Raw genomic sequence first — 27,998 nt, forward strand, 5'->3', positions numbered from 1 at the left:
GAACAAAGAGGCCACCAAGAAGGGCCAGGGGACGGAACCACAATCACTGTGACCAAAATTTATTGCATGCCTGCCACCGTCCTGCAGCCCCACGACTGTCCGGACGGGGGCGCAGTCACACTGCGGGGAGATAGGCTCAGAGGTGGGGGAGAGAGCCACTGTCCAGAGCCACAGTGTCCAGAGCCACAGCGAGGACACGGCAGAGCCAGGGCTCAACCCAGCTAGGGGAGCACCTTTCACGCGGGAGGAGACGGGCTTCCTGAGGCGCTCTCCCCACTCCAAGAAGAGCTGGGCACTTCCTGTCGGTCTCCTGGGGTAAACGGAGAGGCCGTTCCCAAAGTGGGGTGGCCCTGGGTCTAAGCGCACATCCACAGCTGCTCTAGCTAAGGAAACTGGCCTTCTTCTTTCTCCAGAGGGAAGGGTTTGGGGTTTGCTTGTTACCCGCAATGGAGGTGGCTCTAAGTGAGTTTCTTTAAGAAATTCTGGGGCTGCCCTGGAGACAGTGCCATCCCCAGGGCCGCTGTGGACAGGAGGCGGCTCTTGCCGTGGTGATGTCTGTGAGCCAGGCAGGCCTGGAGAACCGGGGGCAGAGGCCGATGCACGGGGCCGCCCTCCTAGTCCTAGAGCAGGGGGAGGCGGGAGGCCTCGCCCAGGCGCCGGGCCAGCTCGCCAGCCTGCTGCACCAGCACGTCTGTGGGCACAACCGACAGGTGGAGGGCCAGCAGCTCGTGGCACCTGACAGCCTCGGCCGGGTGGCCCTTGCTGTAATACCGCAGCAGCTTCCTGGAGAGGGGGAAGGAGGACAGGATTCAGGAGGGAGACATGGGCATGAGGTCACCTCACTGGACTCTAGCACCAGGCTGGAAAGGACTTCCTTGCTCCTTGCTGACTCCCCAGTTTTGAGGCTCAGCCCCAGGCTGCCAGGGCCCACCCTCTGGAATCCTAACCCCAGATGGCAGGGCCCCAGCTATGGGACCCGAGCCAGCTAGGGAAGGTCCCAGGAGCCCAGCAGAGACAGCTGCAAATGCCATCTCAGTGTGCAACAGAAGGGGAGGAACCCCAAGAGCACCCCACTCTCTTTCTCTGAGTGCCCGGCCACGAGGAGCTTCTAACAAGGGGGGCTGGGCTTGGGGCGGGGGGGCAAGGAAACACTCCTGAAGGAAGGGCTGCTCCCTCTGCTGAGACGGGCACTTATCATCTGTCATCTGTCCCCCTCTGTTCCCAGCAGCCCTCCGGGTTGGCATCACCTGTAGTAGTCTCCTCCCAGCATGCCGATGGGAGCTGAGTCATCAGACAGCACAGGTACCTCCATGATCTGGAGTTTGTGGCCCTGGGGAAGGAGGAGGAACTTCTTGAGTGGGGAGGCAGTGGGCACGGTGGGAAGACCATGGGCCTGAGTCAGACACAGCGGGTCTGAGGCCAGGCTCAGCCCTGTTTAGCAAGTGCTTGGTGCTGGGAAAATGCACTGACCTCTTTCTACCCTGTCTTCTCATCTGGGAACTGGGGATAAGAATAAACTCCCAAGAACATTAGACGTGATGAACATAAAGTTCCTGGGGTCATGCCAGGCATCATGGTGGTAGCTCTCCACCAACCAGTGGACCTGGCTCAGCATGAAGGATGGTGACTGGGGAAGTGTCAGTAAGAGCAAAGTGTGACCAAAGGCCAAGTCTCTCTCTGAAAGGACTGGGAATCCCAGGGGAGGACACGTCGGGGAAGCGACTCAGGCTCTGTTGGGCTCCCACCATGCGCCAGGTGTCGTCATGGGGTTCCTGCAGTCCTGTGCCCACTGGGATGGTGAGGCCTGCCCATTACCCCATGGAGTCAACCACACACACACAGAGCCTGTCTCTCCCTAGAGGCTGAGGTGATGCTCAGCCCCACGTCCTGGGCACCTCTGAGGAGGGCACAGGCCAAAGATGGGAGCCTGCCTGGGTTCTGGAAGCCAAGCCTGGGTTCTGACATCATCACTTAGGACCTTGGTGCCCTGGCTGTGGTGTTTGATCTCAGGGCATCAGTTCCACCACCTGCAAAATGGGATCGGAGACACTTGTCCCAACCAACACATGGGCTGTGCAGGTGTGTGAGGCTGAGAACGGTGAGACCCCAACAGCCACACTGCACCATGGCAAGGGATGCCACAACCTTAGGCTGAGGGGAAGGAGGGCGTGCTGCCAGGAGCAGAGACAGGGCATGCGAGGTGTGGGCAGCCTTGCCCTGGGCAGGCTGGTTAACTGCTCTCTCCGTTTATCTGTCTCAGCAATGGGAGCAGGAAGTGAGGCCTGGTATCACAGAAAGTGCGGGCTGAGCATCCTTGCTTGCGCGGGGCATGGCGGTCTGTTCATGTGTCACCCGGATGCTTCTTGAACAGCATGAGTTTTTCAGAGAACTGGGGGCAGGGGTCACAGAGCCTGAGCGCAAAGGCGGACCTGAGTTCTGGGTCCCAGCCAGCTGGGCTTTGCTGTCAGTCCCACTGGTGACAAGAAGAGCCGGAGAGACAGACTGAACAGAAGCCAGGAGAAAGGGAGCGCTTCAGGACTGCCCTGCCCGGGCCAGCCACACCCACCATGTCGTTCTCGAACCACAGGAAGTAGGAGCAGCAGAAGTCCCCTTCACGGAAGAGCAGTGTGGTGTAGCCCTTCTGCAGGTATCTGCGCGCCAGCCGGATGAGAGACCAGACCTGGGGGAGGGGACAGTGCTTGTCTCTGCGGCCTGAGGGCGGCCCTTACCCCACGGGCGGGGGCTGGGCTCGGGCTCTCAAATCCCAGTGATGAAAAGCACTCAGACGAGGAGCTCCTGGAAGGCCAGGGGCCTCTCCTGCTCATCTTCCTTCTTGGCGCCTGGGCCCAGCTTTGGCTCAGGGCAGGAGCTTAATAATAAACAGATGATGGAGGGATGGATGGACTACCTATCCCTCTCATTACTGCAGGACAAAATATACGTATCAACACTTTATGAATCTTCACTATATATGCAAGCTATAAAGTAGCAAATTCATCTTTCAGGCCAGAACAGAGCCAGGGACGCAAGCAGAGATGAGAGGGTGGCCACCTGGAACTCTCCTGATGTCGAGGGCTCACACGGACCCCTCAGGGCTGAGGATCTCTGGCATGGGTCTATGCCAGGAAGGTGCTAGAAAAGTGTTTGAATGCACAGTGCCCTGGCCCTGGCACATCCTCTGCTCTGAGGTGAAGTCTGAACAAGGGCTCACCAAGGGCACCGATGGGAACACAGTGACCGAGGGTCAACGTGCCTCAGGTCCTCTCTGCGAGGCTCTCCTCCCTGATTCAAGGACTTCCGCCGCTGCCTGTGAGCTGCCGGAGGGAAGCTGGCAGCAGGAGGGCACCTCTGCCCCCACCCCCCACCTCCCAGGGCTGGCAAAGGCCTTCTGCACTCCAAGATGCTTAGTGACAGGTGTACATGAGCGACTCCCAACCTGATCACACACAGCGTCTAATTAAATGCAAACAAATAACATGGACTTGCTCTATTTTTCAGGAAAGCAATTTGACAACGTATATCAGTAACCTTAAAAACAATTCCTCCCACTTGACTTCATAATTCCATTTCTGGGAATCCATATTGAGAAAATAGTCTGAGATGAGGACAAGGATAAATGCCTAGAGGGGTGTGCACCAGCATTATTTATGATAGAGTCTGCGAGCAATCTCAGTAGTCAACACTGGGGAAATGGCTAAGTACATGATGCTGTGTTCCCATGATGGACTGCTGTGGAGCCGATGAGAACCGTGTTGATAAAGAATTAATGACATGAGGAAATGCACCAGATACAAAGTGAACAAAACTGCGGGGAACACATGCGTATGCAGGATGACCTCAACTACAACAAACTGCACAGGAGAGCAATGGAGAGAAACGCACCAAGGCCAGCCCAGCTACCCCGGAAGGAGACGGAGACGCACAAACTGCACAGGAGAACAATGGAGAGAAACGCACCAAGGCCAGACCAGCTACCCCGGAAGGAGACGGAGACGCACGAACTGCACAGGAGAGAAACGGAGAGAAACGCACCAAGGCCAGCCCAGCTACCCCGGAAGGAGACGGAGACGCACAAACTGCACAGGAGAGCAATGGAGAGAAACACACCAAGACCAGCCCAGCTACCCCGGAAGGAGACGAAGACGCACAAACTGCACAGGAGAGAAATGGAGAGAAACGCACCAAGGCCAGACCAGCTACCCCGGAAGGAGACGGAGACGCACAAACTGCACAGGAGAACAATGGAGAGAAACGCACCAAGACCAGCCCAGCTACCCCGGAAGGAGACGGAGACGCACGAACTGCACAGGAGAGCAATGGAGAGAAACGCACCAAGACCAGCCCAGCTACCCCGGAAGGAGACGAAGACGCTGGTGTGGACGGCCCCAGGAAATGCTCGACCAGCCCCAGCTACACTCGGTGCCACGTGCTGTGCATCACCGTGTGCGTGCATCTGTGATCTACGCCGTAACTCCACGACGTTACTGGTGCTATTGCTCTCTTTAATAGAAGAGGAAGCTGAAACTTAAGACTCCCTACCGCCCCAGGCCACACGACTAGTGAGGGCAGAGCTGGGTCTCCAGTGGGCTGTCAGTGACCCTGTTTTCACCATTACGATACACTTTACTTGGATATATAAAATATACATATATAATAACGTAAAATATATGTAACATGTATAATATATAGTAACATAGTATGTATAATATATGTATAAAATATAGCTTTTTATAAAGTGGCAGAGGCCTCCCCACCAAAAATACTAGTTTGCCATGAAGATGAATCAAAGGAAATAAAAGGAGCCCTGGAGACTGTTTCCTCTGTAGAAACCTCCTACTTTTACATTCTGATACTCAAATCCATTAACCTGTGTGTCCCCTTTCTGTCTTAGTGAACTCAACAAACCCTTACTGGGCCCCAGCCATTCCCTCCCTGGCCTCACGACCCAGTGTTGCTCCAGGAACTTTAACACATCTGGGGAGGTGGCCCCACATGCTGGCCGGGGCCCTAGGGTGACAAAGACAGGACCGTTCTCTTAGAGGCCCACCAAGCTGGGTGCGGAGGTAGGAAGAAAGCAGTAAGAGTTCCCACGGGAGTGCTGGGAGTTTCCCAGGGGCCCAAGCGCGGGGACTAGCCCTTCCAGGCAGGGGTCCAGGCACGCCTTGTCTGACATGCAGGGAGCGTGCCTGGACTTGGCCAGGTTACCTTGGTTTTGACGAAGGTGGCCAGGGGCCACCGGCCCAACTCCGATGAAGTCCTTTCACTGCTGCTGAGGGAAGGGGCCACCATCTGACCAGTGGTGCGGTCCACGTAGATGAAATGCACCAGGCCTGGGAAGTCTTCCAGGAAGGTGAGGGGCTGAGTTAAGGTGTTTTTGAAGCCAGAAGCAGGGAAGGAGCTCCTCCATTCACCGAGGCTTCCTTTAGGCGCCTTCACCCCCACCCCACCCGCCCCATAGGTTTCCTTTTCAGCCACCCTACCCTCCCAGGACACCCTCTTTCCCAGGTCTCACTTTCCCTTTGAACTCCCAATCCTAAGAAGGTCTAAGACGCAAGGACCATGGATCTCTGGCTCTGGCATATTTCACGCCGGGCGTCCTGCTCCCAAGCAACACAGCACGTTTATGTTTTACCATTTTCATGCAGGATGAGTTTAAATGGCACACGTGGTGAGGCCAGGGTGGGAGCAGAGCTATGGAGCTGAGTGAGCCTCACTGGCCGCCACCCTCATGCCTCGCCACAATCTTCATCTCTACGCCTCGTCTTGGGCTGGAAGGTTCCATCTGAGAGGACGGGCAGCAGCTGGTGGCTGGCAAGGCCGTCTGTCATCCCTTCCACCTGCACGGTGAGGACTGAAGTCTCAGGAAATTTTAATACTGGAAAAACTGCTTCATATAAAGTTTCAGGGAAGATTAGTAATTGATGAAACTAGTTCTCTAATAAAAGGGTAAGTCTTAGAGATGGCTTTTTAAACAGGGACCAACAAACATACTTACTGCAGGCCTTCTCAGAGCCTTCACACTTCACTGTACTGTAACATCTAAGGAGGGGGGGCCCAGCCCCTCAAACCTACCTGACCCCAGGCCCCTGCCCCTCCTGGGAGACCCACTGCCACTTTGCTGGCTGGACAACACCTACACAGATGACCTCTATGAAGCAATCTCGGGACACCAGGGATTTCTGAAATTCCAGCCTCGGAGCATTCCTACAGATAGGACACTAACAGGACGCTAAAGTCTCCTCACTTTCTTCAGCAAAAGGAAGCTGAGGTGCGAACTACCTGCTCTTTCCCTAAAGCTGCTGTCCTTCCAGACAGCGGGCAGAGAAGTGGGCAGAGTGGGGCAGCAGCCCAAGGGGCCTTCACGGCCAGCCCAGGGCCGGGCATCAGGATATGACACCATGGTGACATTCCTCCTGCTCTTCACCAGCAGGAAGTCCTTCCAGTCCGCCAGCTTTTCTCTGTCGAGGGAGCAAGAGAGCAGGAGGGTGAGGTGGGCCCAGCTCCCACCCCGGCCGCCAAGGGGTCGCACTGCCACTTACTGCATGAGTGTCTGGACTTGGTCCTGCAGGTGCTGGGGCAGGTGGGGGCCCCCCCGGCCTGGGGCCACGGTCAGGAAGCTGAACCGATAGACGGCGCATAGCTGCCGCTTCACCTTCCTGCACGCCTGGAGCAGCCTGGGGGCCAGGGATGAACTGTCACAGAGGGAAGGATCCTGGAGGGCACACCCAGGATGGCACCCCATCCCTGTGGTCACCCTCCTCCTAGACTGATGGACGCGGCTGATGAACTACACCCTGGCCCTCACTGAGCTGGGAGTCAGCTTCCATGTTCCCCCAACATGGGGCTCTGAGAAACTCAACTCTCCAACCTCCTGGTTTATTTTATGGAAATACAAAGCACAGTGACTTGCCCAAGGTCACACTGGGTCCGTGCAGAAGCTGGGTCTCTGCTAGTGGTGTCGGTCCTCAGGCCCTGCTCCTCAACATGTTTTCTCTGCCCCCAGCCTCCCCTCAGCATCGCAGGGGTTGGACCCACCCTCCCAGGACCCGCCCTATGCTCAGAAGTGCCTCCCCAAGCATCTTCTCCTCCTGGGCCTGGAGGAAACCTGCCCCCTCGTCCAAACGATGCCCTCCTTGACCTCAGGGCCCACCACTCACTCCCAAGATGAGCCGGGCTCACTTTTGGAGAAGGCCTTGGTCTTGAACTCCTGCCAGGTTCTCTGTAAGCAGACAAGTGACAGGCGGCTTCCTGACAATGTTCCCACAGTGAGGTCCAGGGGGGCTCTGACGTCGGGCTCTAGAAGGCTCCCCATCTCCACGGCTTATTTAGGCCCAGCACACAAATGCTGTCCATAGCCAGGCTGGGTCTCTGGCAGGGGCCCCAGCACCCTTCAGCCCACTGTACACCACGGTCTAGTCACTCAGCAGGCTTTTACTTAAAAAGCACCTTCTGGGTTTGAGCCCCAGACTCTCAGCTTCGCTGGCAGACAGGTAAACCAGTGTTGTCGGAGCAGCAGGTCAGTGCCTTGAGGGCGGGGTGGATGCAGGCAAGGGCAGGGGTGCTGATCCCCTTCAGGGCTCTTTGCCTCCTGATACCTCACTGGGGCATGCCGGGCACCAAGAGACAAGGGGCATCGTGGACCGACTGGGCTTCAGTCGCCTACTCTGCCTCGTCTAGTCCCCTGATTATTTTCAAACCAGTGCAAACTTCAGCCACCATGAATCTCAGTTCCTCAAACAGACCCCAGCCCTGCCAGCTACATGAATGGCCTCAGATATCGGCCCAGGGTTCTCGTCTGGCGCGTCCCCTCCTAGGCCCCTGCCTGGAGGGAACTGGTCTCCTCCTCTGTTCACGTGCTGCCCCTGTGTGTCTGGGCCTCACGACCCTATCTGGGCTCTCAGCCCCCCATGGGTGGAACGGCCTCCCTGTGTCCTGCAGCCTGTGAGGCCAGCCACATGCTGAGGGGCACAGTGGGCAGACAACTGGCCATTACCGAGCCCTCGAGCTGGGCTCTGCCTCCACTGCTCACCCCTCCAGTAACTTTGGCCAAATCACCATCTATCTGAGCCCCGCCCTGGTTTCCTTATCTGAAACATGGGAGCTGGAACCTGTGTTCTGCCAAAGTCACACAAGAACGTTTAGGAAATATCAAGTGCGCTGCTGAGTTGTGGGGGATCAGGAGCACGGTCCTCTGGTGGGGGGGGGGGGGGCAGAGGCCGGCCCCCTCCCCTTGAGCCTTGGCCCCTCAGGTGTGATGAGAACAGGCCCTGTCTCCCCTCCCCAAGGTGGGGCGTCGGGGCCTGTGTCTCACCTGAAGTTCTTGCCCACCTCGATTCTTGACAAACTTGTCCATCCTCTGGCGGAGGTCCGCCACGATGGGGTGGGACCGCAAGGAGCTCCCAGCCTCTTGCCCCTCCTTCAGCTTCTTCTCCAGTTGAGAAAACCCATCCAGCAGCTGGTACAGGGCCAGGGCCAGGGCCGTGCTGGGGCACTGAGGGGAGAAGAGCAGGGCGGGGTGGACAGGGGTGGCCGGGGGCGGGTGTCCAGGCTGGGATGGCCCCAGGGCAGGCGGGGGCGCTGATACCTTGGTCAGGAGCACCATGCTGATGCCCGGCCACAGGGGCAGGCAGTACATGGTGTGGGGCACCAGGGGGCAGTAGCTGTCTTTCACGCTGGCATCCAGGAAAATCCTTCTGGGGCCAGAGGGTCCTGGGGAGTGAGGGATCAGCATCTGGAGGGTGTCTTCAGCCATCTGAGGAGGAAGAGGAGCTGTCAGGGGGAGGGAAGGGGCAGTCATCGGGAGTCCTCCCCAGGCTGGGTCCCCCCGCAGCTGCCCACTTGCTATGTCCCTCGGAACCTTGAGGGACAAACTATTCTAGCCCCCAAAGTCCCAGTTCCTAAATGCTGGCCCTCTGCTGAGGCTCCCCTGGCAGCTCCCATCCGGCTGTCTGTCTCTCTCTCAGCATCTTCGGGGCCCTTCTGCACAGCGTCAGGACTGGATGCTACACAAGGGTGGTGGGCAGTAAGAAAGGGGAAAAGGAAGAAAGGAAAGTGGGGAAAGCACACGGGGTGGCATGAGCTGGGGGGGGGCTCCTCCCCAACGTTATGTACACAAAGGGTTTAAAGCCTATTAACAATTAATCATTTGACAACCTTCCGGACCTGGGAAAGTCATTCTAAGGGTGCAAGTGAGGGCTTCCAGGACTAAATAAGAAGACTCCAGCCTCATGAGGGCTCTGAGTAAGAGTCTTCAGTAGCCAAAAGTGGAAAATTAAGGGAATCATTAGGGATGCCACAAAAGCTTCTCTGTAAGGAAGTCACGGCAGTCTTACGACGACAGCAAAGGACCGGATGCAACACACTGGTTGTTCCAAGAATTTGCTAAATAAATGATACCATAATGCAGGCGATGCACTCTGAACAGTCTCGTTAAAAACCACATTGCCAAGGACTGCCTCGTCCATGGGAAAATGCTCAAAAAATAATGAAGAGCGTTAGGACTCAAATCGGGTAAAAGAAAAAATATATATGGGGTGTGTGTGTGTGTGTGTGTGTGTGTGTGCGTGTGTGTGTGTGTGTGTATAAATACATTTATAAAGTCATAGGAAAGCCTAGAAGGAAACACTCCAAAAGTGTTTAACAGCAGCTAACATCTGGGGTTGGGACTGAGTGATTCTTATTCTTTTTCCATATTTTAATTCTGTTTTCCCCAATTTTTCTACAGTGAACATATTTACTCTCTTATTAAAAAAAAACATTAAAAATTAAGTTAGACTTTCACTCCCAAGAACAGTGAGAGTGGGAATTTCTTAGGAGTGGAGGCTGTGTGTCTGGGGGAGGGGGAGGAAGGAGGGAGAAGGCCACCCTCATCCACCATGCCTCACCCTACCCCTGGCCCCCACCTCTGGGCTGAGCTGTTTCCTGCACTGGCCGGACAGCTGTGAGACAGCACCGAAGACAGGCATGGCTGGAGTGTCACCCCAGGAGAAACCTTCAGAGTCCCCAGAGCCCACTGCAGCATCTCAGATCAGCTGGTATCCTGGCCAAGCGCCCTAGGCCCCCAGGAAAAACTCACCTGGATGTGGGGAGAGTCAGTAGGTGGGGTGCCCCCATCCAGCCAGATGGTGCTACCTGCAGACAGACCGTAGGTAATAACAGAACGACAGAAACAGTGGGAAAATGTAAATACTGGCCCAACAGCCTGTCAGCAGGGGACAATGGAAAAGAGGCCCTTCTCCACTGGCAGCTCACAGCACCTCGCTGGGCAGAGCACCTCGGTGTGAACTGGAGAGCCTTCCCCTTCTCATTCTACCCCAAGCTGGCGAGTGCAGGGCGAGCTCCCTCCATGGTAGAACAGCTAGGGCAGCCTGGCTAGGGAAGAGAGGCACCCCTGCCCGCCCCCTCCCCCAGGCTGGCTGCTGGGCACGAGCTCCTCTCCGTGTACCTTGCAGAGTGGGGGCAGGTCCCTCAGCCCCTCCTCAGCCCCGCAATCCCCTCCTTGCTTCTGTCTGCTCTACCCCTTTGAGCCCCTCTCTGGCTATAACAGTGTCTTTTCACTCTTCGCTGGGAGGCAGCACAAACTGTCTACAGTTCCCCGTTCATTTAGTTAATCAGCAAACTTTTACTGAAGCACCTACTGTGTGGTGGGAACCGAACTAGATTTCCTTTCCTAGGACAGCTCACAAAAACTACTGAATCAAGTACATATTTGAAATATTATAGCTTTGTACTATGTTCTCTCATATATTTCCCTGCAAATAACCATCATTTATAATCACGTTTCTTGGGGAAAGCCTGTATCTTATGTTTCAAACACCTGTCTTAAAATGGATGAAAGCAACTCAAGCCGTTTGTAAGCTGTGAGTTGTGTGTGCTGTGGAACAGGAATTCTTACAGCGTTGAGGCATGAAAAAACTAACCACTGAGAGAAAGGGGTCGGGAGGAGGAACAAGGGAAGGAAGCAGTGAGAAGAAAACGGAACTTCAGCCGTCACCCCAAAATAGCGCTTTCTGATGTGCTTGGGCTCCTGGCAAGCTTACAGAGCCCAGGAGAGCTGGGACCTTGGCCCTGGAGAAGTGGACAAGCAGAGATGAGCTGCCACGTGGTCTCAGAGGTCCCAGGCTCCTTTTTTGTTTTGTTAATAATATTTCAAACATTTTTTTTTTATTGTTTATCCACTTACTTTGGAAGTAAAGTATAAACTATACAGATTGAATATTGATATTTTAAACCACTGTGCTGGAAATAAACTTACTTAATTAGCTGATTACTTATTAACTACAAAAAAAGAAACGGAAGGCAGTGAGAGTACACATATGCAAGCTGAACTTTTAAATGAAATCAACTTGTCATAAGAATTTTTATGGATCACTGAAGTGGCCTCAATAAGTTCTTGAATTCAAGCGGGAGCTGGCAAGACAGAGGGGCTGCAGCAGACAGCGTCCTGGGCTCTAGGAATGTGGGTGTCTGTGCCTGGCTCTTACAGGGCGTGGGGATCCACTGACCCCTAAGACAGATTCCCAGGGCTGCCAGTTGGCACCCAGCTCCTCCCCCTCACCGTCCAGGGTCCCTCCTCCACACTAGATCTCACCTGAACTCTGCTCCCCAGGGGATGGAGCTGGTGTGAAGTACTCGTCAGCAGGGGAGAAGCTGTCTGTCTCCTGGGAGGGAGAAGGGGCACCTGGGCTGAGGGCTTAGGGGGTCTCCCGGGGGCTCAGCCCTGGACCCTGCTCTCCGAGGAGAGGCAGATCTTCCCCTCCTCTCCCCTCCTGGCCCCTCCCCATGGTACAAAGCACATACGGTCCCTGTAGAATTCCTGGTTGGGTCTGCAGAACAAGAGCTCCAGGCCTGCTGCACGGGGATGCTCTGGCTGCGGTGGGGCCTCCGTGGGGAAAGCTGTGACAGGACAGGCCCGCGAAAGCTGGTTAAAGATGCTGACTGGCTTCTCTTTCTCCCAGCGCTTCATGGCACAGCCCTCAGGGGGCTCGCCAGCCCCTGCGCCCACTCCACTGCACAGCTCTGAGTGTGTGCCGTTGCTTCCCAGGGATGTTTCAGTTCTAGTCTTTCTCCAGAACCACAGAAATTCTACAAAGTCCAACAAACTGGCATCCAAATCACTGCCACACTGCCACTGATGAGGAGGATGGTGTGGCAACCCAGCTGGCCAGCACTTTCTGAGCATTTCACTATGCCCCAGGCACCGCTGGGCTCCTAGTAAACTGCCACCTTTATTCCTCATGACAACCCTGAGAAGTAGATGCCATGGTTGTCCTATTGTACAGACGAGGGAACTGAGGCTCCCACGGGGTGAGCACTTGCACAGCAAACAGCTAGGTGGTAGAGCTGGGACTACGTGACTCCAAAAACCTGCACTTTTAACCCACTAATCCACCTGCCTTCTAGAATTCCCCTTACACCTGAAAGCAGCTAGGAAAGTCATGCCCAACCACATGTTCAGGACTGAGACTCAGAGACCAGTCTCCCCAGCTGCCTGCCCAGTGCTCTCCAGAATGGCCATCTGAGTCGCCTTTCTGGTGGCCTCCCGCTGCCCACAGAGCTGCCCCAAGAGAGACCTGGGGGTCACTGTCCTCAGCCGTGCTCTCGCTGGGGTAGAGATCCTGCACCAGGAGGATGAGGGCCAGGAGGTCGGCTGGGCGCAGGGAGCTGGCGCTGTGGCTGTGGAGAGGACAGGAAGCCAGTCAGCACGTGCCCACTGCCCCTGCCTGCAGGAGGCAGTGGATGGGAGCAGGCAGGTAAGGGGGTCTGGGGCAGGGTCCCTGCCCTCCGCAGTTTATAAACATGCCAGCTGACTTTATCCTCTTCTGAGAAAGACATGGAATATACAAAATTAATGAACTCATTCATTATTAAAAATAAAACTTGGTTGTGTTGAAAAAAACAATGACCAGTGGAACACCACCGGGGACCAGGAACGGCATATCAGGAAACCCTAAGTTCAGACTCTGAGGCAGTATTCCAGGAAGGAATAATTCAGAGGGGAGTGAACCGAGGGGGATGAAGAACTAAGAAGCTAAGAATCAGCGCTTCCTGGAAGTGATGGGTCTTTCAAGGTTTCCCAGGCCCAGGAGGTGGTGCTTTTCAGGAAGGGGTCGCAAGAAAGGGTGAATGTGAGGGGTTCTGGGGCTCACCTGGAGTAGAAAGCCAGCAACTTGGAGTGCACGAGCAGGAAGGCGTGCAGGGCCTCCTCGCCAGCCCGCCCGGGGCTGGAGTTGACGGCGTGGATGACGTGCCGCTCCAGTGCCTCGATGCACAGCTCACAGAGCTGAGGGTGGATCAGCCGCTCCACAGCCTGGGGACGCGGGCAGGGGGATGGAAGCCATGTCACCCCGATTCCTCTCGTCCCAACCGAAGTCTAGTGATACATTCACTCCGGGCACGGTGAGAGCACACCCAGCGCCAGACGCTTGGGAGCAGGGAGGCTCAGACTAACACAGGCTGTGCTCCTGAGGGGCTCTGTCTGTACCGGTGTATCAAGCTCCTGCGGGGTCTACATCTGCTGGGGGCTGGTTCCCCTGACACGCTCACGGCTCATCCTCCTGTGCGCCTGACCATTAATGGTGAGCTGATACTTGTTTGCTCTTCATCTGTCCTCTAAATCAATGGCTTTCAACTTGTAGTTCCCCAACCAGCATAACCAGCGTCACCTGGGAACTTGTTTGAAATGCAAGTTATAGAGCCTCCCACCCTCAATGCCTACAGTGACTGAGAAAAGTGAAGCCCAGAAGCCCATCTTCCAAGTCCTCTAGATGATTCTGATGCATACAAAGAGGAGAACCACTGATCTACAGAGAGTCTGTTTGTCTACAACAGGGAGCAAGGCGGGTGCTACTGACGAGCAGCCTACTCCTCAGACCTGCGCTTAAGTAGGAGCTGAGGCTCAGCTCCCCTGTCGCTGCTGGCCGGAGGCGTAGTTTGCTGGCTGTAGTGATACCATCATCTACACTCAGGCAATCTTGACTTCAGTGCTGCTCACTGTTCACTATTTTCTACTCTAGTTTCAGCTCAGCATAATTTGGGGGAAGGGATCAGAGGTGAGGGAGCTAACCAGAAATTTCCATAATTTACTGAGCACCCAAAAACTGCACTAAGAAATCTGTTTTACCCAAAGTCTAGCCGTGTTATTATAGGGAGGCCCATCAGAGTGCCTAATGTACCATGAAGCCAGAAAGAGCAACCCTCTGAAATGCATGAGCTTGGGGGCTGCCGGTGCCCTCACTCACTGGGGTGGGGGACAGACGTCAAAGCAGGGTCTCAACGCTGCCCAGGCCCCGCGGCCTGACACTTCCGTGGCCCGAGAACCCCCGCACCCAGCGTCACCTCTACGGCGAAGCACTGCTCCTGGTCCCGCAGGCGGCTGTAGGTCCACAGCAGGCTCTGGAAGCGCTCCCACACCTGCACACGCTGCTCCAAGTCTGGGGGCCGAAGCCTGGGGCAGAGAAGGGGGACCCACAGAGAAGTGGCGTCACCAGCTTCAACCAAAGGAGCACTCTGAGCTCACTGTCAGAGCTGGGCAAGCTGCTGTGACAAACACCGGGGGAACCCCAAAAGCACACCTGGGGGAGCCACACCAGCACACCTGGGGGGCCACATAGCACACCTGGGGGTCCCACAGCACACCTGGGGGGCCATACAGCACACTTGGGGGAGCCCCACACACACCTGGGGGAGCCCCACAGCACACCTGGGGGGAGCCAAACACACCTGCGGGAGCCACACAGCACACCTGGGGGGAGCCACACACACACCTCGGGGAGCCACACAGCACACCTGGGGGAGCCACACACACACCTCAGGGAGCCACACAGCACACCTGGGGGGAGCCACACACACACCTCGGGGAGCCACACAGCACACCTGGGGGGAGCCACACACACACCTGGGGGAGCCACACACATACTTGGGGGGCCACACAGTATACCTGGGGGGCCACACAGTATACCTGGGGGAGCCACACACACACCTGGGGGACCACACAGCACACCTGGGGGAGCCACACACACATGGGGGGGCCACACAGCACACCTGGTGGGGCCACACAGTATACCTGGGGGAGCCACACACATACCTCAGGGAGCCATACACACACCTGGGGGGCCACACAGCACACCTGGGGGAGCCACACACACACCTGCGGGGCCACACAGCACACCTGGGGGAGCCCCACAGCACACCTGGGGGGACCCCCACAGCACACCTGGGGGGCCACACAGCACACCTGGGACAACCCCACAGCACACCTGGGGGCCACACAGCATACCTGGGGGGCCACACACACACCTGGGGGGCCACACAGCACACCTGGGGGAGCCCCACAGCACACCTGGGGGGAGCCACACACACACACACCTGGGGGAGCCCCACAGCACACCTGGGGGGAGCCACACACACACACCTGGGGGAGCCCCACAGCACACCTCGGGGGGCCCCACAGCACACCTGGGGGGCCATAAAACACACCTGGGGGAGCCACACACACACCTGGGGTGAACCACACACACCTGGGGGGAACCACACACACACATGGGGGAGCCCCATAGCATACCTGGGGGAGTCACAAAGCACACCTGGGGGTGCCCCACAGCATACTTGGGGGGAGCCACACAAACACCTGAGGGAGCCACAGAGCAAGCACACCTGGGGGAGCCCTACAGCACACCTGAAGGGAGCCACACACACACCTGGGGGAGCCACAGAGCAAGCACACCTGGGGGAGCCCCAAAGCACACCTGGGGGGCCATACAGCACACCTAGGGGTGCTACACAGCACACCTGGGGAGCCACACCCACACATTGGGGGGCAACACCCACACCTGGGGGGCAACACACACACCTGGGGGAACCCCACAGCATACCTGGGGGAGCTACACAGCACACCTGGGGGGCCACACAGCACACCTGGGGGAGCCACACAGACACCTGGGGGAACCCCACAGCATACCTGGGGGAGCTACATAGCACACCTGGGGGGCCACACAGCACACCTGGGGGGAGCGACACACATACCTGGGGGAGCCACAGAGCAAGCACACCTGGGGGAGCCCCAAAGCACACCTGGGGGGCCATACAGCACACCTAGGGGTGCTACACAGCACACCTGGGGAGCCACACCCACACATTGGGGGGCAACACCCACACCTGGGGGGCAACACACACACCTGGGGGAACCCCACAGCATACCTGGGGGAGCCACACAGCACACCTGGGGGAGCCACACAGACACCTGGGGGAACCCCACCGCACACCTGGGGGGCGCGACACACACACCTGGGGGAGCCCCACAGCATACCTGGGGGAGCTACATAGCACACCTGGGGGGCCACACAGCACACCTGGGGGGAGCGACACACACACCTAGGGGAGCCCCACAGCATACCTGGGGGAGCTACACAGCACACACCTGGGGGAGCCCCACAGCACACCTGGGGGAGCCCCACAGCACACCTGGGGGGACCACACAGTACACCTGGGATAGCCCCACAGCACACCTGGGGGAGCCCCACAGCACACCTGGGGGGCCACACAGTTTACCTGGGGTGTCGCACACACACCTGGGGGAGCCACACACACACCTGGGGGGCCACACACACATCTGGGGGGCAACACAGATACCTGCGTGGCCACACACACACCTGGGGCAACCCCACAGCACACCTGGGGGAGCTACACAGCACACCTGGGGGGCCACACAGCACACCTGGGGGGAGCCACATACACACCTTGGGGGCCACACAGCACACCTGGGGGAGCTACACAGCACACCTGGGGGGCCACACAGCACACCTGGGGGGAGCCACATACACACCTTGGGGGCCACACAGCATACCTGGGGGAGCTACACAGCACACCTGTGGGGCCACACACACACCTGGGGGAGCCCCACAGCACACCTGGGGGGCCACACAGTTTACCTGGGGGGTCACACACACACCTGGGGGAGCCACACAGTACACGTGGGGGAGCCACACACACACCTGGGGCGACCACACAGCACACCTGGGGGGCCATACAGCACACCTAGGGAGCCACACAGCACACCTGGGGGGCAACACAGACACCTGCATGGCCACACACACACCTGGGGGAACCCCACAGAATACCTGGGGGAGCTACACAGCACACCTGGGGGTCCACACAGCACACCTGGGGGCGCCACACAGTATACCTGGGGGAGCCACACACACACCTGGGGGGCCACACAGTATCCCTGGGGGAGCCACACACACCTGGGGGGCCACACAGCACACCTGGGGGGAGACAAACACACATGGGGGGGCCACACAGCACACCTGGGGCGGCCACACAGTATACCTGGGGGAGCCACACACACACCTCGGGGAGCCATACACACACCTGGGGGGGCCACACAGCACACCTGGGGGAGCCCCATAGCACACCTGGGGGGCCACACAGCACACCTGCGGCAACCCCACAGCACACCTGGGGGAGCCACACAGCACACCTGGGGGAGCCACACAGCACACCTGGGGGGCCACACACACACCTGGGGGCCACACACACACCTGGGGAGCCACACAGCACACCTGGGGGTCCACACAGCACACCTGGGGGGCCACACACACCTGGGGGGCCACACACACCTGGGGCAGCCCCACAGCACACCTGGGGGCCACCCACACACCTGGGGGAACCCCCACAGCACACCTGGGGGAGCCCCACAGCATACCTGGGGGAGGCGAGTCACACCATATACCTGGGGGACCCCCACAGCACAGGTGGGGGAGCCACAGCACCGCCGGGGCACCCACACACAGTGGGGGTGCATCTGGCCACGCTCTTGCCAGGGAGCAGAGTGGGACGGGGGTGGAACCGGGGGTGCCTGAGCAACTCACCTCACTTCTCAGCCTCTTGCGCACACATGCATGACAAATGCCAGCTAGAGAGACCCAGGCAGGTGCCAGGAAGCAGCAGGGGCAGAGTGGGAGCAGCAGCTTCACCGAGGCCTCGAGAGGGGCTCGGCCCAGTACCCCAGGACTCACTCCTTTCGGATGAGCTGTCCATCCACAGTCACCAGCCCGAAGTGCACCTCGAACAGGTACTTGAGCACGCACAGCTTCTGCCGCAGGTCCCCTTCGCCCTCTGTGCGGTCTCCGTTGATGGCGATGAATAGGCATTCTCCAAACTGCAGGCGCAGAGATCCGCTGATGTCAGCCAGCCCCCGGGGACAGAGATGGGAGGGCTGGGGGGCGGTCAGATCCCAGCGGATTTTGCTAAGATGCAGCATCTGCCTTCTAAAGGAGTCTGAGGTTCAAGGTGAGGAAGAGGCGTGTGGACCGTCCGAGGAACCAAGGGGCAGAGGAACGTGGGCCCCAGGGAGGCACACTCACCAGGTGAAGGACATACAGGTAGTTGCCATTTTCCGTCGAGAAGCAGGTGTATGTGTCCGAGAGCTTCTCCAGCATGGTCATAGAGGAGATGATGACCGGGGCCAGGAGGGTGCTAAGCTGGTCCTCCAGGGCGGGAGGCTGCAAGCGGGGGTAGAGAACAACACTGCTCAGGGGGCCAGACACTGGGGCCGAAGGAATGGACTATATCCGGAACTTGACGTCAAGGGCGCCACAGTTCTAGACCCACCCAGGAGGCTGTCACTGTCTTGACAGGGAGACCCTGCCCCAAATCTTGGGGCAGGAAGACTTGTTCAGGCCTTAATTCTGGAAGGAAAGGCCTTCCATAGAGGAAGCCGGCTCTAAGAAAGTCTGACATGTGCACCTAAGTCCAGGCCCCTCGTCGCCGTAAGTCTCCTTTAGGGAAAGTATCCTAAGAAAAACAATCAGAAACGGGGCAGAGATACAAGCGCAAAAATGCTCCCTGCAGCAGCATGTATAGCAGAAGAAACTGGAGAGAATGTCAATGTCCAGTACCAGGGAAAGAGTTAAATATACAACAGTACATCTGAACGATGGGAAGATACAAGGCACTTAAAGTATCAGAGCACTTCAGCGACCTGGAAAATTCCTACGATACAGCGTAGCGTTTTTTAAAAAAGGTTGTGAATGCTCTGTACTTTCAAGTGCACAGAAAAAACAAAGTACTGAAAAACACTTAAAAATTCAACATCATTAAAGTGATTGCTTCTGAACAGGAGGATGATCAGGGATGATTTCTCCCCCTAGTTTTTAATTCTTTCTGTACTTTCCTAGTTCGGTGACAAGCATGCCTTTACTTTTATAATCTCTTCCCTCATCCATTCCCCCTGCCTTCCAAATAAAGAACAGAACAAACAGACAAAACCAAAAAGAAACTGGACGGATGTGCTGAAGATCTGTGAATGAAAATGGGATAAGGTCGGGGCGAATGGTAATAAGTCAAGTTCTTGACACAAGAATGAACAGGCACAAGAGCACAGCTGACTTTCCCCATGCTGATCTCAGGAGCCTCGACTGAAACAGGGAGGAAGCAGAGTCCTAGTTTTGACTTGGATACAAGGAGCTGAGTAAGACCTGGCCTTGAAAAGAAAAACAGGCAAGCGGCCAGGGGCACTGTGCGGCACTTGAAGTATGAGGGGGCTACGGCATGTGGGGCGTAATTTCCTCCCAGACTCGACATTCAGGAACCCAGGCCTGTGTACACCATTGCAGGGGCTGACAGTCACCTTCAACAGGTCCCAGCTCAGACGGCTCCTCTCCTGACCATCCCCAGGCCCAGCCTACCCGTCTGCCCCGTCCCACACTCTGGTTAAGAAAAAAACCCCCACGGTGTTTATTTGCCATCTGGTTCATCTTCATCCTCTAAATTCTGCGAGTGCAGGGTCATGCTGCTACAGTCACTGCTTTGGCCCCGAGAGGCTGGCAAATAGTGGATTCTTGATTAGTATTTGTTGAATAAATATCCCTTCACATAGGCAAATGCTGGTTGAATTATTCATGTACCATAATTTTCTGGAACTGTCATGAATCAATTACATTAATAGAAATGTGACTTAAAAACCTAGATGGTGTATAGCAACTCATTTTAAAAGTAGTAGCTTTCACTAAGTGTACAGGTGTGACAAGAATTTTTTTGTTTTGGTGGGGTTGGGAGGGGGGAATGATTATCTTTGGTGTAGCTAGGGTGTAAAGAGAATTCTCCTGTATTATTGATATGTGGTGTGGTTATAAAGTGGTACAATATCTTTGAATGGCTTTTGAATCAATGATTCTTTTTTAGGAATTTATCCTAAGGAAATAATGAGATGTGGGATAAAATTCAAGCACAAATGTCCCCAACAGTAATAGCTATAGCAAACTAGAAGCAATATACATGTCAAGTACTGGGGAAATGGCTAAATAAATGATGCTATATTTATTCATATACTGAATATAATGTTTCCATTAAGATTTATGCCTTTGACAATATTTAACAAAATGGAATAATGCTTTTGCTATAATGGCAAGTGAAAAAAAACCCAGGATTAAAACTATAAGTGTGGTATGAGCTCAACTATTTGTAAAAGATAGAGACCCGAAGAAAATATATTGAAGAGCTAATGGCTCGAGGTAGAAGAATTATGGGTCATTTAAAAACTATTTCTCTGTTACTTCCCAAATTTCCTACAATTAAGTCATGCTATTTATGGGACCAGGGGAAAAAAGTGTTGTATTCAAGAGAAATAAAACTTTGAAGACTTTTTTTTCTTTATGCTAGTCATTTAGGAACTGAAAAATCAGGAATTTGTTCCTTTCTGAGGTTTTTAATAAAGAGGAAGAGAAACACTATCAAATCATTTGCCTCTTAAATTTTTAGACCATAGTGATATAATGGTTTAAGAACTAAAACTACTTAAAAATTCTTAATTTAACAATTATGCATATTGACTACTAAACAATAAAGGAGCCTAACAGATAGACCTGTTTTTAGCTTAAATAAAATCACTTAAATGTCTATGATCTCTGATACGTTGTATTATTCCTAAAGAGCATCAGTGATGTTGAGGTCAATTAACTTGCGGACATGGCGCTAGTTCAGCTGATGACCAGGCCCACTGGACCAGGAGGGATATTGAGAGGCAACCAGCCTGTGTGGCTGCAGACATGCAAGGACTCTCTACTGGATCCTCAATAAAAAATTGTTCAACATTAATCTAGAAAAAAATTTCAAAATAACTTATTACTTTAGAATGTACAGTAGAACTTATTTAAGTGAAAAGGACAACTATCTTCGAGCCGTCACATTAAAGTGTTAAACTGGACATCTATATGCAAAGAAATACACTTCTATCTATACACTCCATACAAAAATTCAAAGTGCATCATCAGACCTAATATAAAACCTAAAACTAGAAAACTTCCAGGAGAAAATATGGGGAAAATTCTTTGTGATCTTGGGTTGGGCAAAGGTTTCTTAGATATGACACCAAAAGTATGATCCATAAAAGCAACAAGTGGACAACACGGAGTAATCATATTAAAAATATCTGTTTTGAAAGATACTGTGCAGTAGATATGAAGATGAGACACAGACTGGAAGAAAATGTCTGCACAACGTGTATCTACTAAAGGACATATCCATAATACCTAGGGAACTTTCAAAAGTTGGCAAGAATAATAAGAAACAATCAACGCAATAAAAATAGGCCACAGACCTGAAGAGACACTTCATTAGTGAAGACGGAAGATAAGCACATGCCGAGGTGCTCAAAATCTCATGGGGTGAGGGTGGGGCACAGCCCTCCAGAGCACCAGGGGCTAACCTCTGAGGATGTGTGGGTGCGAGAGGTGCAGACACACGCAGCCTTGTCCGCCCCTCTGGCTGGCCAGGGCGGGTGGGCAGGCTCCCCACCTCCTGACGGTGCTGTGCTAGTCCCCCGTCTGACCCGCCTGCCCTGCACTCACCTTTTCTCCCTCATTCTCCGTCTGTCCAAACTTCAGGCGCAGACTCTCTTCAAACTCTGCATCTGTCCAGTAGAAGAGGACCTCCGCGCCCTCTGTGGCCACCAAGACACACTTCATCTGCCAAGGAGAAGCGAGGTCAAGGTCACTTCCAGCCCCACACCCACAGACTCAGCCTGAGGAAGGAAAAAAATTATAATCCCAGCAAACACCTACTGGATTTACTGTGCGCCAGGCACGACCATGAGGGCCTTCCTGGCGCTACTTCACAGCACCCTCACAGCAAAGCAGGAATCTCCAGTTACTCCTATTTTTGACTCAGCAGTGGCCACAGGACTGGAAAAGGTCAGTTTTCATTCCAATCCCAAAGAAAGGCAATGCCAAAGAATGCTCAAACCTCCACACAATTGCACTCATCTCACACGCTAGTAAAGTAATGCTCAAAATTTTCCAAGCTGGGCTTTAGCAATACGTGAACCATGAATTTCCAGATGTTCAAGCTGGTTTTAGAAAAGGCAGAGGAACCAGAGATCAAATTGCCAACATCTGCTGAATCATTGAAAAAGCAAGAGAGTTCCAGAAAAACATCTATTTCTGCTTTATTGACTATGCTAAAGCCTTTGACTGTGTGGATCACAATAAACTGTGGAAAATTCTGAAAGAGATGGGAGTACCAGACCACCTGACCTGCCTCTTGAGAAAGCTGTATGCAGGTCCGGAAGCAACAGTTAGAACTGGACATGGAACAACATACTGGTTCCAAATCAGGAAAGGAGTACGTCAAGGCTGTATATTGTCACCCTGCTTATTTAACTTATATGCAGAATACATCAATAACCTCAGATATGCAGATGACACCACCCTTATGGCAGAAAATGAAGAAGAGCCAAAGAGCCTCTTGATGAAAGTGAAAGAGGAGAGTGAAAAGGTGGGCTTAAAGCTCAACATTCATTCAGAAACTTAAGATTATGGCATCTGATCCCATCACTTCATGGGAAATAGATGAGGAAACAGTGGCTGACTTTATTTTTGGGGGCTCCAAAATCACTGCAGATGGTGAATGCAGCCATGAATTAAGACACTTACTCCTTGGAAGGAAAGTTATGACCAACCTAGACAGCATATTAAAAAGCAGAGACATTACTTTGTCAGCAAAGGTCCATCTAGTCAAGGCTATGGTTTTTCCAGTGGTCATGTATGGATGTGAAAATTGGACTATAAAGAAAGCTGAGCACCGAAGAACTGATGCTTTTGAACTGTGGTGTTGGAGAAGACTCTTGAGAGTCCCTTGGACTGCAAGGAGATCCAACCAGTCCATCCTAAAGGAGATCAGTCCTGGGTGTTCACTGGAAGGACTTATGTTGAAGCTGAAACTCCAATACTTTGGCCACTTGATGCGAAGAGCTGACTCATTTGAAAAGACCCTGATGCTGGGAAAGATTGAAGGCAGGAGGAGAAGGGGACAACAGAGGATGAGATGGTTGGATGGCATCACCGACTCAATGGACATGAGTTTGGGTAGACTCCGGGAATTGGTGATGGACAGGGAGGTCTGGCGTGCTGAGGTTCATGGGGTCGCAAAGAGTATGACACAACTGAGTGAGTGACTGATCTGAACTGAACTGAATGCCAAGGCTGAGCTCCTTTCTGTGTTATCCAGGCTCTATAAACACAGCGTCAGACACACTACCAGCCTCCTGGGATAAAGTGTAAAGAAGGACCCAGCTCGTGATCTGGACATGGGGTCGACTGCACAAGGGAGGCAGGCCGTCAAGGCCTGGTCTGGAACACTGGGCAGCTAGTGCACCTCCCCCTGGGTGGTCCAGTACTTCTACTCAAGTCAAAAACAGCCCCAGAGTATCAGCTCCAAAGCCCATAGGCAGTGGGCTCAGCATTACGGGAGTTTCAATCACAAGTTCCTCCTTCCCTGGTGGACACAGAGACTGTGTGACCTTGGCCACAGTTCTTCTCACCCCTGCTTAGCTGCTGCCTCCTCAGCCACCTCCACCAGCATCCTCTGCCCTTTCAGACCTCCTTCCCCATCCCCCACACACGCTCCCTCTCTGCAACACACAAGGCTCGATTATGCAAAATGTGTTTTCTTATTCACCATGGTAGACTTTTAATCCACAGCTTCCTCCTCTGGGCCTTGGCCCCCTGAGGTACAGCAAGACATTGACTCTCAACTCCTGGGGCAGCCTGACCATGTCTGGTGAAGCTAGAGCTCTCGGGCCAGCTGCCTGCCCCAGGCAGGGGCTTCAGACCTTCTCCTGTACCTCAGCATGTCACACGGACACGAGCACATTCCACGCGCGGTAAGACATGACGGTGATGAGGAAGCCCTGCTCTTAACTCTTCCATGGCTGGACGTCCAGTTTCCTCAGAAGGACCATTATATCTCAAGGTCTCAGACTCAGCTATACTCTTCGATTCCCTAGGTGACCAGCTTGGTGGTACTTACTGCTGCTGCTGCTGCTAAGTCGCTTCAGTCGTGTCCGACTCTGTGCAGCCACATAGACGGCAGCCCACCAGGCTCCCCTGTCTCTGGGATTCTCCAGGCAAGAACATTGGAGTGGGTTGCCATTTCCTTCTCCAATGCATGAAAGTGAAAAGTGAAAGTGAAGTCGCTCAGTTGTGTCTGACTCTTAGTGACCACATGGACTGCAGCCTACCAGGCTCCTCCACCCATGGGATTTTCCAGGCAAGAGTACTGGAGTGGGTTGCCAATGCCTTCTCCAGGTTCTTACTGGGTACCTCCCTAATCTCCAGTTGGATTATCAACTTTAACTCAGAGCACCTAGCTTCATTGTGTTTCTAGCACAGTGAAAAAAAGAAAATGTAGCCTACTCCCATGGAATTGCTACACACAAAGCAGAGACCAGGAGAGCAATGGAGCGTGAAAGGGAAGATTGCTGCATGGGGGCAGGTGGGCCTGGAAGAGGCTGCCCTGGGACTCCCAGGTGAGCCTGGCAAGGTTCAGGACTTGAGGGGCTGGCTTGATGGGAAGGGAGTACGCGCATTGGAGAACAGTGGGCTGTAGAATGAAGTCATGAACAACAGAGAGTCCCTGTAGGTTGGTAAGGGTATGTGTCGTGGATGGGTGGGATCAAGGTTATGGAGGCCAGTTGTCCTAGTGTGGGGTAATGTGGGTCCACTCTTTGCTGAAGGCCAAAGGAGAAAGCTGGGAGGGATTGGGGGCAGGAGGAGAAGGGGACGACAGAGGATAAGATGGCTGGATGGCATCATTGACTTGATGGACATGAGTCTGAGTGAACCCCGGGAGTTGGTGATGGACAGGGAGGCCTGGCGTGCTGCATTTCATGGGGTTGCAAAGAGTCGGACACGACTGAGAGACTGAACAGAACTGAACTGAGAGGAGGAAGGGGCTAATTCAGGAGGTGTAGCTTAGAGGTTTGGTAAGCAGTGATGGGATTTCCCAGGTGGCTCAGTGGTAAAGAATCCACCTGCCAATGGAGGAGAGGTGGGTTCGATCCCTGGGTCAGGAAGATCCCCTGGAGATAGAAAAGGCAACCCACTCCAGTATTCTTGCCTGGGAAATCCCATGGACAGAGGAGCCTGGTGGGCTACAGTTCATGAGGTCGCAAAAGAGATGGACATGACTTAGCCACTAAATAACAACAGGCTGTGATGATCACCTAGATGCCAGGGAGGAAGAACAGAACAGGCAAAGGTGACATGAGGATGCAGGGCTAGGGTAGGCAGGGGACGGGGCTGAGACAGCTCTGCAGAGCCTGAGAGAGCTCAGTCCTCTGCCTGCCTCATCCTGTCCACCTCCCGTAGTCCGAGTAGCCCCAGGGCAGGTGCCTCCTGCTTCCATCTCAGGCAGGATCACCTACCGTGGCAAGGAGCACAGCAGAGCTTCCTGACAGCCGAAGGCTCAGAAAGGGCTGCAGGAGACAGTCTTGGTGACCAGCTCATGGAGAGCAGCACAGCATTCCACGACCTGGTTAAACCGGGGTGGGGGGGGCATAAGAGTAAGCAGAGGCTCTCATTTCAACTGCTGCCCATTCTGGGGAGTGGACAAGATGGTGGAGGGCTGAGTAGTCAAAGGTCTCTCTCTGGCTCTTGGGCAGTCTGCTCAGAACACACTCCCCATTGCCAGGAAGTGTCCCAGTGCTCCATATACTGCTCACCCCTGCCTTCCCACAATGGAGAACATGGACCCAGCAAGCACAGTCCTTTGGACATAGCCGGTGGCCACAAACAGTAATTCTCACCTACTGTTTCCCTGTGGGTCACTCTGAACCATGGTGTGGTCAGCAAGCTTATCCTGAGCACCCCCAGGGAGCCTGCTAGGAGTGACTATTGGGCAATAGCACAGCACATCCCAGGAAGACAGAGATGCAGTCCTGGAAGACAGGAGATATCCAAGGATATGCAATGAATGGCAGTAAACCAACACAACAGGCACAGGAGACCTGGTTCTAGTTCTGGCTTTGCCAAGGCACTTACATTTCTCTGGGCTCAACCTCTGGCTCCATCTCCCTCCAGGGTTCTAGTGAGTCAGGGAGCAAACAGGCAGTCACATCCTTAGCAAACTACTTTCTTACAGAGGTGTGTGCTCAATCATGTGCTACTCTTTGCAACCCTATGGATTGTAGCCCACCAGGCTCCTCTGTCCATGGTATTTCCCATGCAGGAATACTGGAATGGGTTGCCATTTCCTTCTCCAAGGGATCTTTCCCACCCAGGGATTGAACCCACATCTCCTGTGTCTCCTGTACTGGCAGGCAGAGTCTTTACCACTATGCCAACTGGAAAGCTGTCTTACACAGAGAGGTGAGGTGGGGGTGTCACTATTCTTATTTCCCAGCTCCCCTCCTCAAAAACAGGGTGAACTAAACTAGCTCCAGAACCACTCATATTTTGATGATAAAAAGCAGGAACAATATAAAGCTTTAGCTTCACCAGGAAGCCAAGCATTGTAAGCAAACAAAAGGCAAGAAAGGGCTGTTAAGGGCTCAGCATCTTGTGCAACTTGAGACTTAACTACCACATCGCTGGCATGACTGACCTTAACGCCATCTTCCCATTAACATGGAAATCCTCTTTAGTGGACATTAAGTTCTACTTTTATTTCAAAAAGTCTGTTGGAAAGAGAACCTCACTGGTGTTATTTTGTGGTTTCCCTGCTCTCTGCTGTAAGGAGGGAACACAGGACTCCGCGGAGCTTTAGATGGGGCCGGGGCAACTTGGGGAACCTCTCCGCTCCTTCCCTCCCCCGCCGCCCCCGCCCCAACACTCATCTTCACCCTTCTCCCTGTAAACTGCCCCTATGACCGCCGCCCCTGAAAGGCCGCAGGACGCAGGAGTAGGACCTGCCCACTGGCAGCCTTCTTGTTTGCCCTGCACTTTACAGTCTATGCACCAGTTTCACCCCACAATTCCCCGAACAGAGTGGCCACGGCCCCACTTCGTAGCTGCAGAAACTCTGGCTACCAGAAGTGAAGCGACGCGCCCACGTTCCCACGCCGGCTGGGTGAGGCTGGCGGTGGGGACTCCTCTACTTCCGGGAGGGCCGTGCAGGGGTCCCGGCGAGGCCCCGCCGCCTACCGCGGCCCTCGGACTGCGCGTACCGAGTGGTAGCCAAACACCTACCAGCCTGCCAGGAGTCCGCGCCGCGCTTCCGGGTGTGCTCACGTGACCGCCCACGTGACCGCCTGGGGACGCGTTGGAAGCTCGCTCCGCCTCTGGCTGGCTTAGGCTTCTGCCCGCAGCCAGCCGGGCAGTTTGCTCCCGCTAGGTAACAGGGACCGTCGAGCCCTGGCGGCGACCCTCACTTCCTGCGGGACAGTGGCTACGGCCCTCCGGTCAACGAGGAGGGCGCCGAGGCCCACAATGTGCAGGCTTCCCCGGCAGCCGTCAGAGGCCCCTGCATCGGCCACTGCGCTGGGCCCCGCCACCTGCCTAAGCGCAAGCCACTCCCCACCTAGGTTCTGGGTACGTCCCTATTTTACAGAAGCGAAAACTGGGGCCCAGAGAGAAGAAATCACTTGTTGAGGGCAGAGTTGGCATCAGAACTCAGGTCTCCTGGCTCCCCGCTGGCCTCTTCCTCACCCTCTGACTTTTTTTTTTTTTTTTTTTTTTGCTGAACCACAGTTCTAGGGTGAGAGCTGCTCTTCTGTGACTGCT

The 27,998-nt window shown here is 54.6% G+C and overlaps 1 protein-coding gene across 15 annotated transcripts; it reads right to left on the reverse strand.

Annotated features, from left to right (window-relative positions):
• Positions 1-43: 43 nt before the first annotated feature.
• On the reverse strand, positions 44-27,796 carry HPS1 (HPS1 biogenesis of lysosomal organelles complex 3 subunit 1). 15 transcript variants are annotated; one of them, XR_011252110.1, is made up of 21 exons: positions 27,306-27,470; positions 26,319-26,361; positions 26,084-26,215; positions 25,703-25,809; positions 21,849-21,965; positions 18,366-18,503; positions 18,018-18,160; positions 14,338-14,446; positions 13,149-13,309; positions 12,573-12,675; positions 11,800-11,895; positions 11,591-11,660; positions 10,076-10,131; positions 8,585-8,752; positions 8,312-8,491; positions 7,158-7,219; positions 6,540-6,674; positions 5,206-5,837; positions 2,567-2,680; positions 1,248-1,330; positions 44-783 (listed from the first exon to the last, which is right to left on the reverse strand). XR_011252110.1 is itself a non-coding variant. In XM_069567463.1 (21 exons), the coding sequence occupies exons 4-21, from the start codon at positions 21,963-21,965 to the stop codon at positions 621-623; spliced, it is 2,109 nt and encodes a 702-aa protein (XP_069423564.1). In that variant the 5' UTR covers positions 25,703-25,809; positions 26,084-26,215; positions 27,465-27,767; the 3' UTR covers positions 44-620. The 15 variants fall into 15 exon arrangements, 7 of the variants coding, with proteins under 7 accessions (XP_069423564.1, XP_069423567.1, XP_069423566.1 ...); XM_069567463.1 differs by lacking the exon at positions 26,319-26,361 and adding an exon at positions 6,393-6,458 and having other exon boundaries at positions 5,206-5,350; positions 27,465-27,767; XM_069567466.1 differs by lacking the exon at positions 26,319-26,361 and adding an exon at positions 6,393-6,458 and having other exon boundaries at positions 5,206-5,350; positions 27,306-27,494.
• Between the last annotated feature and the right edge of the window lie 202 nt (positions 27,797-27,998).

The sequence above is a fragment of the Ovis canadensis genome, chromosome 22 (assembly GCF_042477335.2).
Source record: "Ovis canadensis isolate MfBH-ARS-UI-01 breed Bighorn chromosome 22, ARS-UI_OviCan_v2, whole genome shotgun sequence".
Classification (NCBI taxonomy): domain Eukaryota; kingdom Metazoa; phylum Chordata; class Mammalia; order Artiodactyla; family Bovidae; genus Ovis; species Ovis canadensis.